The 14,213-nt window shown below is 49.0% G+C and overlaps 1 protein-coding gene across 1 annotated transcript in view; it reads right to left on the reverse strand.

Moving 5' to 3' along the window:
* The window catches only part of LOC125930170 (solute carrier family 23 member 1-like), a 54,179-nt gene that overhangs the window by 4,654 nt on the left and 35,312 nt on the right, over nt 1-14,213 (reverse strand). Inside the window, exons 5-12 of the mRNA XM_049641911.1 lie at nt 11,562-11,743; nt 10,537-10,657; nt 9,295-9,451; nt 7,726-7,979; nt 2,910-3,074; nt 2,396-2,504; nt 2,205-2,300; nt 687-857 (exon numbers count right to left, since the gene is read on the reverse strand). Of these exons, the coding sequence (XP_049497868.1) occupies nt 687-857; nt 2,205-2,300; nt 2,396-2,504; nt 2,910-3,074; nt 7,726-7,979; nt 9,295-9,451; nt 10,537-10,657; nt 11,562-11,743 (1,255 nt within the window). The remainder of the gene's footprint in view (nt 1-686; nt 858-2,204; nt 2,301-2,395; nt 2,505-2,909; nt 3,075-7,725; nt 7,980-9,294; nt 9,452-10,536; nt 10,658-11,561; nt 11,744-14,213) is intronic.

A 14,213-nucleotide genomic window follows, 5' to 3' on the forward strand; every position in this document is an offset into this window, starting at 1 on the left:
AGGCCATCAGGTGGAGTGGGTTCTGATCCCTCGGCAGCCTACAGGAGCACACCGAGGCCTACGCGGGAGTCCGTGCACTCGATTCCAAGAAAGTGAAATTTAGGAACAATCCATCACAAACAGCCTGAGCCGGACGCGGGCTGGAGCACCAGGAGCTCAGAGAAGGTGCTGGAGGAACAGAGGGTCGTCCTCCCCTGTCCTGAGGAGCCGGCCGAGGGCCGGGTGCACGGAGGGGGAGGACCGGAGGGGCTGGGGCATCCTGCCTCTTTGAGGAGGAAGAGAACTGTCCCTGTCACCTTTCAGCAAACAGCCCCAACTCTGCCCCCTGCCCCACCCCAGGCCTTTTCCTCCCCCCAAGTCAGTATGTTGCCAAGCGCATATGCACTAAGAGAGTTTCTGTGTGGACGCTGGATTACACTGGAGACTGGTTTTCACTGTGGTGACTAAGTGACTGTGTCAAAGCCCACGCTTCACAGTCTTAATCTAATACTTATCTGGCTGCCACAGCGTGCGGGGTGCCCACCCATCCTCGCGTGGGGAGACGAGCACCCGAGGTGGGGGGCCAGGACCACCCTGGGGCAGGCGTGAGGACAGCTCTTCTCATATCTTGGTTTCTATGGTGCCTTCCGAGAACTCTCCCGAGGAATTCTGGGAGAGGCAGGTGAGCAGGCTCACTCCCTGCTCACCTTTCCCAGCTTCCCCCGTGGGCCAGAAGGGGAGACGCTGGGCGCAGGAGGACGTGCAGGACGTGGAGCCAATCCCACAGGGGAGGCGGTACACCTCCAAGGCCCTCGCAGTCTCCTCAGACTCCTCCTGGATTTGATTCCACACCAGGAGGCCTCTCTCCTCCAGGCTTCCTAATGGGAAGACGGCAAGCAGTCAGGACTGGGCACTGACCACGCGGCCCTTGGGCCGGGGGAGCCTCTGGTGCCCCCTGCAGGCACCCGGGAGGTCTCCCCTGCCAGCCCGCCAGCTGCCGACAGCGACAGCATCGTCTCCTCCTCCTCCGCTGCTTGTCTGGAGCATTCCGGGAGCTCCCGCTGCGGCTGATGTGCAGCAGAGCTCCAGGGTATAACCCTAACTGAACCCTACCCTTTCCTCACCTTCAGGGGGTGGGCCTCTCCACCACTGTTTCTAGAATGCAGGCGCACTTTACACTTGGTAGAGAGAACAAATGTGGATAACAGAGTGCCGTCAAGCAGGTGATAGAGAGCCTAGAGGTCCTCTCAAGGCGCCATGGGAGGTTCGAGAAGGGAGCGCTGAAAGCCACCCCTGATGGCCGCTCTGCACTGCTCACGGCGACATCCTCAGCTCCCAGAGACTCGGTTTGCTCATCACCACACTGGTTCCCCTCTATTCTCATTGTCTGTTCCCTTGTCTCTCTCCCCTGTTAGCCTGTGGGTTTCTGGAAGGTGGGGGGGCCTGTCTCTCTGCTCTTTGTATTCTCAGTCCAGAGCATCTGGAACACAGCAAGTGTTCGGTGGGTTTTCATTGAAAATGTGAGTGAATGAATGAATGAATACATGTGTTCTCTCCCTCGCCAACTGAACTTTGGACTGTAAGACAGCTGGGGCTGTGTCCTTTTCTTCTTGCATCTGGGGTATTTCTCACCTTACAGCTCTGTTACAGGGAAATTGTCTCCCTCCCCCACCCCCCCAAAAAAATCATATATTGAAGCCCTAACCCCCCTACCTGGGAATGTGACTGTATTTGCAGATAGGACGTTTAAAAGGGTGATCAGTTAAAGACGAGGTCTTTAGGGTGGGCCCTAATCTAATCTGACTGGTGTCATAACATGAAGAGAATAAGACACACAGAGAGACAGCAGGGAGGCACCCACATGGAGGAAAGGGCATGTGAGGTCGCAGCAAGAAGGCCGCCATCTGCAAGCCAAGGAGAGAGCCCTCCGGAAAAACCAACTCTGCCACCTCCTGGATTTCAATCTTCTAGCCTCCAGACTGTGAGAACACACAGTTGTTGTTTAAGCCAGTCTGTGGCATTTTGTTACGGCCGTCCTAGAAAGCTAATACCATCCTGTACATCCCCTCCCCCCCCCCCCGCCCCCCACCGCCAGACCCAGGGCCTGCTCGACATACGCTGTGGTCAGCCTGACATGGTCATTGGGCTCAGCGAAGCAATGTGGGTGGCCCAAACGCTGACCGCCTACCCGAACCGCTAGCTTACAGAGCGAAGGTGAGCCCTACCGGGGATGGTGTTGTCCAGGAGAAAGCCCAGGAATCCACCGACAAACATGCCCGTGGTCAGCAGGACCTGGATGACCTGGTCCAGTTGGAGAATCCCTAGAATGGAGACAAAAGCAACCAGGATTCCCAGGGGCCGAGGGCCCCCTGCCTCTGCCCCTGGAGAGGTCACAGTCTAGGAGACAGAGAATCACCTGTCTGGAGCTTCTCAGAGTTCTGGTTCACCCAGTTGGGAATGGCGAGACCACAGTAGATGGAGAAGCCAAAGATAAAGAGGTTCCTGGACGAGTTCATGTCCACGTACTGTAGGAGAGAAGCCCCCAGGGCAGCCCAGAGCCATCAGCCCCCGTACTGCACAGCGATCTCTCTCTCCTCCAAATGCCCCCTCCCCTCCCACTGCCACCGGAGATGGGGGAGGGAGGCTGGACTCAGGGCATCACACGCAGCCGGCAAGCCAGGCCGGGGTTCCACTTGACCCTGGGAGCTCAGTGGTCGGGACCACCCGAGTCGAATTGCTGCAGTTTCTGTTTTCCAGAAGTCTGGGTGCATCCGGCTATTTCTTTCTTCTGTTCAGAGCCCACTGTGGTCTCCGGGAACCAAGGATTCCTTCTCCTCCTCCCCTGCCCAGCCCTGTTCTCTTCATCCCAATTCTCACGGGCTCCTTTCAAGAGATGCACTGGTCGCGCTTCAAAGGGTGCCTCGCCTCACCTGCAGATTGGAAATCCCCACGGCAGTGATGACACCAAACATCACCAGGAACATGCCTCCGATCACAGGGGTTGGAATGGTGGCAAAGGCAGCCCCGATCTTCCCAAATACGCCCATCAGGAGAAGCACGCAGCCGGCAGCGACCATCACCGTCCGGCTCCCCACCTGCTCAGGGAGACGTGGGACAAGACGCTCAGCTCCAGCCAGGCCTCGGCCTTGCTCCAGGGGCACCGCACATCACAATCCAGCGGACTTGAAAGAGCAGCCGCATGAGCCCAGATGGCCCCCCTCTGCTCCCACATGGGGGTTGGGAAAGGATGAGGGTGTGACCTTGGGTCTCGGCCTCTGCCCTCATCTCTTCGCGCACTGCTCTATCCCCATCTTAAAGTCCTGACTCAAATGCTCCTCTAAGAAGGCTTTCCAGTGAGGCCGAAGGTCTCTCTTGGGAGGCAGTTGACCCAATGCTTAGGAATGGGCTTTGGAGAGCCAACGCCAGCTCTGCCCCTAACTGCCTGTATGACTTCGGGCACATGACTTAACCTCTCCAAATATCAGCTTCCAAAACTGCCAAAGGGAGTTAATTAATAATACTTCACAGGGAGGGAGCCAAAACTCAAGAGACTCTTAAAAACTGAGAACAAACTGAGGATTGATGGGGGGTGGGAGGGAGGGGAGGGTGGGTGATGGGTATTGAGGAGGGCACCTGTTGGGATGAGCACTAGGTGTTGTATGGAAACCATTTTGACAATAAATTTCATATTTAAAAAATAAAAATAAGAGAATACTTACTTCACAAACTCATTTTACAAGGCTAGCATTACTTTGATACCAAAGCCAGACAATAAAAGAAACTGCAGACCCACATCCCTGATGAATACTGAGGTTAAAAGTCTCAATAAAATATTAGGAAACCAAATTCAACATCACCTTAAAAAGATCATACACCGTGACCAAGTGGGATTTATCCCTGGGATGCAAGGATGTTTTAACATATACAAATGATAAATGTGATATGCCACATAAATAAAATGAAAGATAAAAACCATACAATCATCTCAAAAGATGCTGAAAAAGCATGAGACAAAAATACAACATATTTTCATGATGAAAACTCTCAACATATTGGGTATAGAAGGAACACACCTCAACACAATGAAGGCATGAATATATGACAGTAGAGATGATATGATCTTATATACAGAAAATGCTGAAGAGTCAACCAAGAAACTGTTAGACCCAATCAATGAATCAGTAAAGTCACAGAATACAAAAATCAACATATAGAAATCAGTTGCACTCCTCTACAAACAACAAAATATAGGAAAAATAAATAAAACAAGCCATTCATAATAGCATCAAAAACAATAAACTACTTAAGAATGAGGTTAACCAAGGAGGTGAAAGATCTGTACACTAAAAACTAAAAGACACTGATGAAAGAAATTGAAGAAGACACAAACAAATGGGAAGATACCCTGTGTTCATGGGTAAGAAGAATTAATGTTAAAATGTCCATACTATCCACGGGGCACCTGGGTGGCTCAGTCAGTTGAGCGTCTGACTTCGGCTCAGGTCATGATCTCATGGCTCGTGAGTTCGAGCCCTGCGTTGGGCTCTGTGCTGACAGCTCGGAGCCTGGAGCCTGCTTGGGATTCTGTGTCTCCCTCTCTCTCTGCCCCTCCCCTGCTCATGCTCTCTCTCTCTCACACAAATAAATAAACATCCAGAAAAAATTTTTTAAGAAAAGACCATAGTATCCAAAGCCATCTGTACAGTCAATGCAATCTCTAACAAAATCCCAATGGCATTTTTCACAGAAATAGGAAAAAAAATCCCAAAATGCATATGTAAATACAAAAGACCCCAAATAGCCAAAGGAATCCCAAGAAAGAAGAATAAACTGGTGGAATCACACTTCCTGATTTCAAATAACACTACAAAGCTATAGTAATTTAAACAGTATGGTACTGGCATAAAATCAGGCACATAGACCAAGAGAACAGAACTGAGAGCCCACAAAAAAACCCATGCAAACATGGTCAACTAATATTTGACAAGGAAGCCAAGAATATTCAATGGGGTAAAGGACAGTCTTGTCAATAAAGAGGGCTGGGAAATCCAGAGAACCACATACAAGGAATAAAACTGGACCCCTACGTTTCATCATTCAAAAAACTAAATGCAAAATGGATTAAACACTTATACGTAAGACCTGAAACCATGAATCTCCTAGAAGAAAACATAGGGAAAATCCCTTTGGGATTGATTTTTACAATTTTTTTGGATATGACACCAAAAGTGTAAGCAACAGAAGCACAAATAAACAAATGGGACTAAACAAAACAAAAAGGCAACCTACAGAATGGAATAAAATATTTGCAATCCATATATCCGATAAGGGGTTAATACCCAAAATATATAAGAACCTATACCACTCAGTAACAACAATAACAACTTAAAAATGGGCAGAGGAACTGAATAGACATTTCTCCCAAGAAGACATACAAATGGCCAACAGGTACATGAAAAGATGTTCAACATCACTAGTCACCAGGGAATTCAATCAAAACCACAGTGAGAGATCACCTCAGGTGTATTAGATTCAGTTATCATTAAAAAGGTAAGATGGGGCACCTGGGTGGCTCAGTCGGTTAAGCAGCCAACTTCAGCTCAGGTCATGATCTCGAGGTCTGTGAGTTCGAGCCCCGCATCGGGCTCTGTGCTGACAGCTCAGAGCCCAGAGCCTGTTTCAGATTCTGTGTCTCCCTCTCTCTCTGACCCTCCCCCACTCGTGCTCTGTCTCTCTCTGTCACAAAAATAAATAAATGTTTAAAAAAAAATTAAAAGAAAAAAAGGTAAGAAATAACAGGTCTTGGTGGAGACATGCAGAAAAGGAATCCTTTGTGTACCATTATGTACTGTTTATTGCAACATAAACTGGCACAGCCACTATGGAAAACAGTATGGCTTTTCCTCAAAAAATTAAAAATAGGATTACCATATGATCCAGCAATTCCTCTTGTGAGGATTTATGCACAGAAGCCAAAACACTAACTGGAAAAGATATCTGCAACCGTGTTCACTGCAGCATTATTTACCACAGCCAAGATTTGGAAACAATGTAAACATCTACTGATGGATGAATGGATAAAGAAAATGTGGTATACATACACAATGGCATATTACTCAGCCATAACAAATGAAATCTTTCCATTCTCAACAACATGGATAGACTCTGAAGGCTATGCTAAGTGAACTATGTCAGAGAAAGAGAAGTATCGTATGGTATTCACATGCGGAATCTAAAAAAAGCTAAATTCGCGGAAACAGAGAGGAGAGTGGTGGTTACCAGGGTGGAAAAAACAGGGAGAAAATGGGAAGATGTTTGCCAAACAGTATAAACTTCCAGTTAGAAGATGCATAAGTTCTGGGGATCTAAGTACAACATTGTGACTATAGTTAACAGCACTGTATTATATGTATACTTGAAAGTTGCTAAGAGAGTAGCTCTTAAATGGTCACACTGTTAAAAAAAAAAAAAAAGAAAGAAATGGTCATTATATAACCTGATGGGAGGGTTAGCTAATGGTGGCCATCATGTTGCAATATGTTAGTGTATTTTCTTTTTTTTTTTTAATTTTTTTTTTTTAACGTTTATTTATTTTTCAGACAGAGAGAGACAGAGCATGAACAGGGGAGGAGCAGAGAGAGAGGGAGACACAGAATCCGAAACAGGCTCCAGGCTCTGAGCAGTCAGCACAGAGCCCGACGCGGGGCTCGAACTCACGGACTGTGAGATCATGACCTGAGCCGAAGTCGGACGCTTAACCGACCAAGCCACCCAGGCGCCCCTGTTAGTGTATTTTCAAATAAATACAGGGTACAGCTTAAACTTACACAACGTTACATGTCAAGTATGTCTCAGTAAAGCTGCGGTGGGGGGAGGTGGGAAGGAAAATCTGGAGCACAGTGAGACACAGAGAGGCACCTGGGAGACGAGATGAAGAACAGCAAGGGTTCCTCCATGAAGGTCAAGGGCCACGGGGAGGAGTTAGAATACAATCCAAAAACAAGGCATAAACAAAATGTGGTGTGTGTGTGTGTGTGTGTCTGTGTGTGTGTGTATTATACATGGGATGGAATATTATTGGGCTGTCTGTGGACAGTCCTGGAGATAAGCCAGTCGCGAAAAGACAAATACTGCACGATTCCACTCCTGTGATGTAACTAGTCAAATTCAGAGACAGAAAGTAGAATGGTGGTTGACAGGTGCTAGGGAGAGAGGAGGATAAGGCCTCGTTTAATTGATACAGATTTCAGGTTTTGTGTTATGTGCCCTTAACCACAATGAAAAGTACTTTTTAAAGTATTTTTAAAAAGATACTCTAGTGTCGACTACTGAAGTCCATTAATGCCACGATAAGTAGCAGATTCTGCCTTTGTTTCTTTTTCTTTCCAGCCTAAGAGCTTACTTATTGAACGGTCTTCATTACAGGACGTGTGGCAAGAATTTAACCACATCAAAATACATTTCTTTTTTTTTTTTTTTCCGTTTTGTTTATGGTCCTAAAAAGGAACAACAAACAAAGGCTGGAATCAAAGCTAAAGGGAACACAGCCCTGGCCAGGGTTTTTATTTGGGCTCGCTGAGACCCGTGTTGGACTTCTGAACTCCAGATCAGTAAAAGAAGGAATCTGAGTCGTTTGAAACTGCGAAGTTTGTGATAATTTGTTCCAGCAACAACAAGAGACTGAAGCACTGAGGACCAATTCGGGGGCACCCAGTCCACCCCATCAGTCACCGTCAGCAGACTTACCCTGGTGATACCCAGCGCCCCGACATTCTCGCTGTAGGACGTGGTCCCGTTCCCGGTCCCCCAGGCCCCTGCCAGGAGACAGCCAAGACCCTCGATGCCGATGCCTCGGTTGACCGCGTGCCTCGGAGGGGGTGGGGCCCCCACCAGCCGCGCGCAGGCGTAGTAATCGCCTACCGACTCCACCATGGAGGAGATAACCCCGGCAATGATCCCGAAGACCCCAGCCAGGCTGATGGTGGGGAGGCCCCACTGTCCTGAAAGAGCAGCGCAGAGGGAATGTTAATCCAGAAGGCGGCAGGTTGCTGAACCCCAAATAACTTCTTTGCCGGGGCGTCTTTGGAAAGCTTATAAAAATTCTTTTAACCTTTATTTACTTTTTGAGAGAGAGAGAGAGAGAGAGAGAGAGAGAGAGAGAGAGAGAGAACGTGAGCAGGGGAGGAGCAGAGAGAGAGGGAGACGCACAATCCGAAGCAGGCTCCAGGCTCAGAGCTGTCAGTGCAGAGCCTGATGCGGGGCTTGAACCCATGAACCGCAAGATCATGACCTGAGCCGAAGTTGGACGCCTAACCGACTGCGCCACCCAGGCGCCCCTGCAAGGCTTTCAAGACCAGGAAGTATGTCTTCCAACCCCACGACTGTCCAGAGGCTTTGGCCTGGACTCCTGCCCTCCCACTCCTTCCTGAGGGTAAGTCAGACACGCAGACCTGGAGGTCACTGTGCAAAAGAGCAAGCGACAGGGCTTCTTCCCAGGGCACATCCTGAAGCATTTGGAAGCAGAGATTCTCACTCAGGGAGGCTCTGGGTCCACAGTCCGCGGGGCCAGGCCCTCCCTCCCTGGTACCTGGTTATTAATACACCCCGAGCCAAGAAGTTAGGAAAGACAACCAGAAGTGGGCTATGGGATGGCCGTGACCTCATCTTCCTGGAAATGTTCTCATTCAGCCCAGGGATCCCTTGGGTAGATGCAACTAATCCAGGAAGAGTCCCAAAGGTCTAGCCAGAAGGGTGAAATGTCTCTGATCTGCCCGCGCTCAGGCTGTGGGTTCTGGGTAACATGGAGGAGGGGTGGAGGGATGTAGACAGTCTTGGAGGAAGGTCCTGGAATGGGAGCCTTTGGTCTATCACCCTCAGAGGAATTTTTTTTAATATATGAAATTTATTGTCAAATTGGTTTCCATACAACACCCAGTGCTCATCCCAAAAGATGCCCTCTTCAATACCCATCACCCACCCTCCCCTCCCTCCCACCCCCCATCAGCCCTCAGTTTGTTCTCATTTTTTAACAGTCTCTTATGCTTTGGCTCTCTCCCACTCTAACCTCTCTCTCTCTCTCTCTCTCTTTTTTTTTTTTTCCTTCCACCCTCAGAGGATTTTTAGGACAATCTGAGGGTCTCCTTCTTCTCCTAGGGGTCTGACACAGACTCCCTAGAGCCTGCTCCTCCTGGTCAGATCTTTTGGAAGAGATCCATCCTTTGCCCCTATTCAGCTCTCCATCCAGTGCCCTGGGCCCCACGGACAGTCCTGGAAAACACATGTCCCAGTCAAAAAGGGGCCCTATCTTGTCATTACCTGGGTAAGGGAAGCGAAACCAAGGAGCCCGGCTCAGGACATCGCCTTTGGTGTCGGTGCGGGCCAGGTGCCCATAGGCCGTGGGGGCCGTGGGGAGGGTATTGGTGACTGTGAGCACGAAGCAGAGAAGCCACGAGATGCAGAGCGCCAGCAGCACCTGCCAGAGGGAGGGGCTTCACTACCCATCCCAGACCCCCGGCCCCTGCCAACGCCTCCCAGAGGTGCTGGGCCAGGGAGGCAGGTCAGGGAAGCTCTTTGAAATAAGCAAGTGCTGGGTTACTGGACCTGGTGGTGACAACAGCAATCTGCATCATAATTAGTGCATTAACGGAATGTAGAAAATAAACTCTGGAAAGACCTTGTATCAAACAGAGGCAGAAATGTCTAGCAAAATAGGCACAGCCTGGGGCAGAAGGATTACCATCTGTCTTCCTTTCCACTGCCTGCTGATCACATGACCTTGGATCAAACTCCCTGAGCCTCAGTTTCCTCGTCTGTGCGATGGCATTACAATCACTGCTCTGCAGGGCCTGAAGCCAGATTTCTTAGAGCAGGGTCTTCAGATATACTGATATTTCATCCCTGGTGGCAGAACCCCAGAAATGTGTATTTTGAGCGATGTCCCCAACTGATTCTTGCACACAGTGAACTGTAGAACCGCTGACCTGCAGGGTGGTGAAAGATGGACGAGACGTGGAAGTACCTTTGTACAATTTGAGACGTAGCTCACGGTGCAATCAAACCAGAAAACATACCGTGTGGTTGGTAGCCACACAGAGCTAACCCCGGTGCAAATCCAACAGCTGGGTGTCTGAAGAGGGGGCACCAGCATCGCCGTGAGGGATCTGGCTTGCCCACGGGCCGCTGAGGAGGAACGTGATCTGAGCGACAGAGTCCTTAGTTTTGTGGAGTCGGGCGTGAACCTTGCTGGGAGCACAGCCCCAGGAACGTGAGAAGGCTGTCCCGCACTGGTGCCCAAAGCAGTGACCTTGGGGCAGGGTTCTCTGCTCCTGGGGGAGCAGCTTTGCGGAATGAGGGGACCACATCGCACCAGCAGCCAGGGAGCACTCCCACGGACGGTCGGCGGGCCTCCTTCTACAGAGGATGAATGCAGGTGGGGGGGAGGAGCCACCACACGAGGAGGAGCATTTGCTTTGGGGACCTTCTGGGAGTGTGAGGGGATGCCCCCCACTCTCCGGGTAAGTCCACTAAGAACGGAAGAGGGCGGGGAGTGCTTCTTACCGGGAAGACCTGAAACAGGTAGAACTTAGACACGCGGCACTTCTTCTGTCCTCTGTAAATGGGCATGGGCACAGCGACATTTTTCAGGTACTGAGAAAACAGCACGATGAGGAAGATGGTCCTGAAACAGAAACATGCCATGCCCAGCCCGGCAAGCTGGGGCTTATCCTCAGCAAGCGTCCAGGAGGCTGAGCCACCACTGTCTCGGGGACGGGGAGGCAGTGGCCGCACCGGGAGGGTCCCCATCGAGGCCCCTCTTGGCAGCGCGGGCAGCGTCCCGCCATCTCTGAAAAGGTGGGCTGTTCCCTTTCAGAGCCGCCGGTGGCTGGAGAGGAAGAGCGGGGAGGGGGGCTGTTATCCCCTGGGGGTGGGCAGCTGGATGGGTCCAGTGGTTGGAGCCGGTGAGGTGAGAGTCCAAGACTGTCCTCTCTCCTGGGTCGTTCTGCAAGTCCTTGTGGTCAGACTGCAGTGGCAGTGTGTCCGGTGCTGTCCCCAAGTCCCTTCGAAGCTCTGTTGAAACGCTTAAGGCCTCTTTTTCCATAAAGCCTTCCTGACCCTCCCATTTGGCTTCCACCACCCCCTCCCCTGAACGTGCTTGGCATTCTGCGATTCTCATCACTGTCTCCCGGTGTCACAGCTCCGTGGGTCCAAGGCTCATCTCTCTCCTACGCCGTAAGCTTACTGAGAGCTGGAGCCACGTCTTTGCACCCTTCTCAGGTGCCAGAGATTTACGGACATTTGCAATAAAACCTAGCAGGCAGAGGACCAGCAGTATCGATTTTTTGTGAACACTAAGTATTCTTCTATGCTGCCTGTGATTACTTCATTGTTTTGAGTACTAAAAATGCAACAAATAGTATTAATAATAAATTGTGGCAATTCTGCTGTTTTTTAAGGTATCGGAGTATTCATGAAAATATCCGTAAACCACAAGAGTTTGCCAATATCCAGAACACATTCTTCTTGCTGGGGAATCTTCCACCAGAAAGAACTTAGGTGCCACTCCGTTCCCAGAGAGTACTTACATGGCGGCAATGCCCCAGTGGATCCCAGCATTGTTGCCCGCAGAATCAAAGAGAGGCAAGGCCACCAGGGAGATGGTCGGAGCAATGGTCAAGGGGCCAATGAAGCGCATGAGAAACCCAATGAGGCCTGAGAATCCCACCAGCATCTGGACGCAGGAAGCGACCATGATAGCGCCCTGCAACTGAGGAGGGAAAGTACAGTTCATGTGCCTTGAAACTTGCAGAGGCCAGGGGCCATGGCAGACCCAGCTGTGGCAGCCCCCTCCCCAACCCGGTCCCCCTGGGTGGCGCACACAGAGGCAGTGCAGCGACAAGGCTGAACCCCGGAGGAACTGAGGCAAGGAGAGCCCTGATCTCGCTCCGCTCTCCACTTCGGGATTTCCCACCACACCTTGGGCATCTTTACTTAATTTGAAAGTTTTCAGGAAATAGCCTTCAAAAGACCTTCACGGTCATAGTGATGATGCTGCTGTCTGGGAATCCTAACATCACCCAGTAGTGTGTTGAACATCTTGTTGCTTTATTTTTCTGTTTTCCCACTATCTGTTGCAAGCCTTGGCAATTTTTTTTTTTTCGGTAAAGGACCAGATAGTGAATATTTTAGGTTTGATCAGCCATATGGGCTCTGTCGAAACTTCTCCAGACAAGATGTGAACAAATGAGCCTAGCTGTGTTCCAATACGATTTCATGGGTAGATACTGAAATTAGAATTTCATATAATTTGGGCACATCATGAAGTAGTATTCTTCTTTTTCAACCATTTAAAATATAAAACCATTCTCAGCTTGTGAACTATATAAAAACAAGCAGCAGTCCAGATTTGGTTCATGGCCCGAAGTTTGCCAACCCCTACTTTGTAGGACTGATTGAATTCACTTTACTTCTCCTTTTTTACTCTTCCAGTTTGGATGTTCCACATTCCATTTTGGCCCTGATAACTCTCCCTGTTTTGAAGTCTGCTCTTTCTGAAAGTAATAGAATGACTCCTACTTTTTTTGACTAGTGTTAGGGTGGTATATTTTTCTCCATCCACTTACTTTCAATCTCTGTGTGCCTTTATATTTACAGTAGGTTTCTTACAGACGATATTTAGTTAGGTCACATTTTTAAAAATGTTTTTATTTATTTTTGAGAGAGAGAGAAAGAGAGAGAGAAAGAGCGTGAGCGGAGGAGGGGCAGAGAGAGAGGGAGACACAGAATCCAAAGCAGGCTCCAGGCTCTGAGCTGTCAGCACAGAGCCTGATGTGGGACCCGAGCTGTGAGATCATGACCTGAGCTGAAGTCGGACACTCGACTGACGGAGCCACCCAGGCACCCCGTTTTTTAAATGCACTCTGACAATCTCTGTCATTTAATTGGTACATTTAATCCATTGACATTCAAAGTGATTACTGATGTAGTTGGGTGGGTATCTACCCTATTCATTACTGTTTTCTATTTGTTGCCCTTCTTTGTTCCTATTTTTGTCTTCCACTCTGTGTGTGTGTGTGTGTGTGTGTGTGTGTGTGTGTGTGTGTTTTAGGTGTTTTGTTTTTTTTTTTTAGTTTATTTTATTTTGAGAGAGAGACAGAGACAGAGAGACAGTGAGTGGGAGAGGAGCAAGGGGGGTGGGGGGACAGAATCCCAAGCAGGCTCCATGCTGTCAGCCCAGAGCCCAACGCGGGGCTCAAACTCACAAACCATGAGATGACGACCTGAGCTGAGATCAAGAGTTGGACGCTTAACCAGCTGAGCCACCCAGGCACCCCTCTTTTTGTGCTTTTAATGGAGCATTTTGTCTGACTCCGTTTTTTCTCCTTTCTTAGCCTATCAGTTATACTTCTTTCTTTCTTTTTTTAAAACTTTTTTGAATGGTCGCCCTCGAGTTTGCAACATACACTTACAACTAATCCAAGTCCGCTTTCAGGTAACAAGATGCCAGTTCACGAGCAGGGTGAGCACATTAATAACAAAGTAATCCTAATCCATCCTTATCATCGCTTGTATCATTGCTGGCACCTCTTTCATTTACATATGGGGACACATCAGTATATAAATAGAAACTACCATGATCCTGGAAGGGGAAGTTTGGATGGGTCTAATGACGTGTTGAAAACTGAACTTGTCTTCTCTTCCCAGTTATTTTTTACTTTTTCTGCTACCACCATGTTCTTAAAATAGAACCACTGTTCACTTTTACTTCTCCATTATTTATAGCCCAGCAAGTAATGCCCTTCCTATCGGTGGTACATTTGCACCACTTCCCCTGGTGGCTAGTATTGGGATATACAGCTGGTGTGCTGACCATCAGGGTTTTCAATCCTTGAGATGTGCGTGTAAACCTAACTCAGTTAAACATGGAATATCTACCTTAAATTCCAATAGGCTGGCTGGGTAGATTCAACCAATCCATCCTATTAATGAAACTAGGTTGAAATTTAGAACTTTCTCCTGTTTACAGCACTGGTGAAAAACATTGGACCAGCAGATGGAGCTAAACTACCACAGAAAAGGCTCTGGCTTTGGTTTACTGTGTGGGAGCCTTGGAAACCATGTGGGAGAAAATAGTGGAGACTATTGTCTTAGACCAGTCAAAAGGAATCCCTACCGCGGGCCCTGGGCTTTCGAGCAGCTGTTGGCAAACTTCTGTAAAAAGCTAGATGATAAATAGT

This window comes from Panthera uncia, chromosome A2 (genome assembly GCF_023721935.1).
Source record: "Panthera uncia isolate 11264 chromosome A2, Puncia_PCG_1.0, whole genome shotgun sequence".
Taxonomy (NCBI): Eukaryota; Metazoa; Chordata; class Mammalia; order Carnivora; family Felidae; genus Panthera; species Panthera uncia.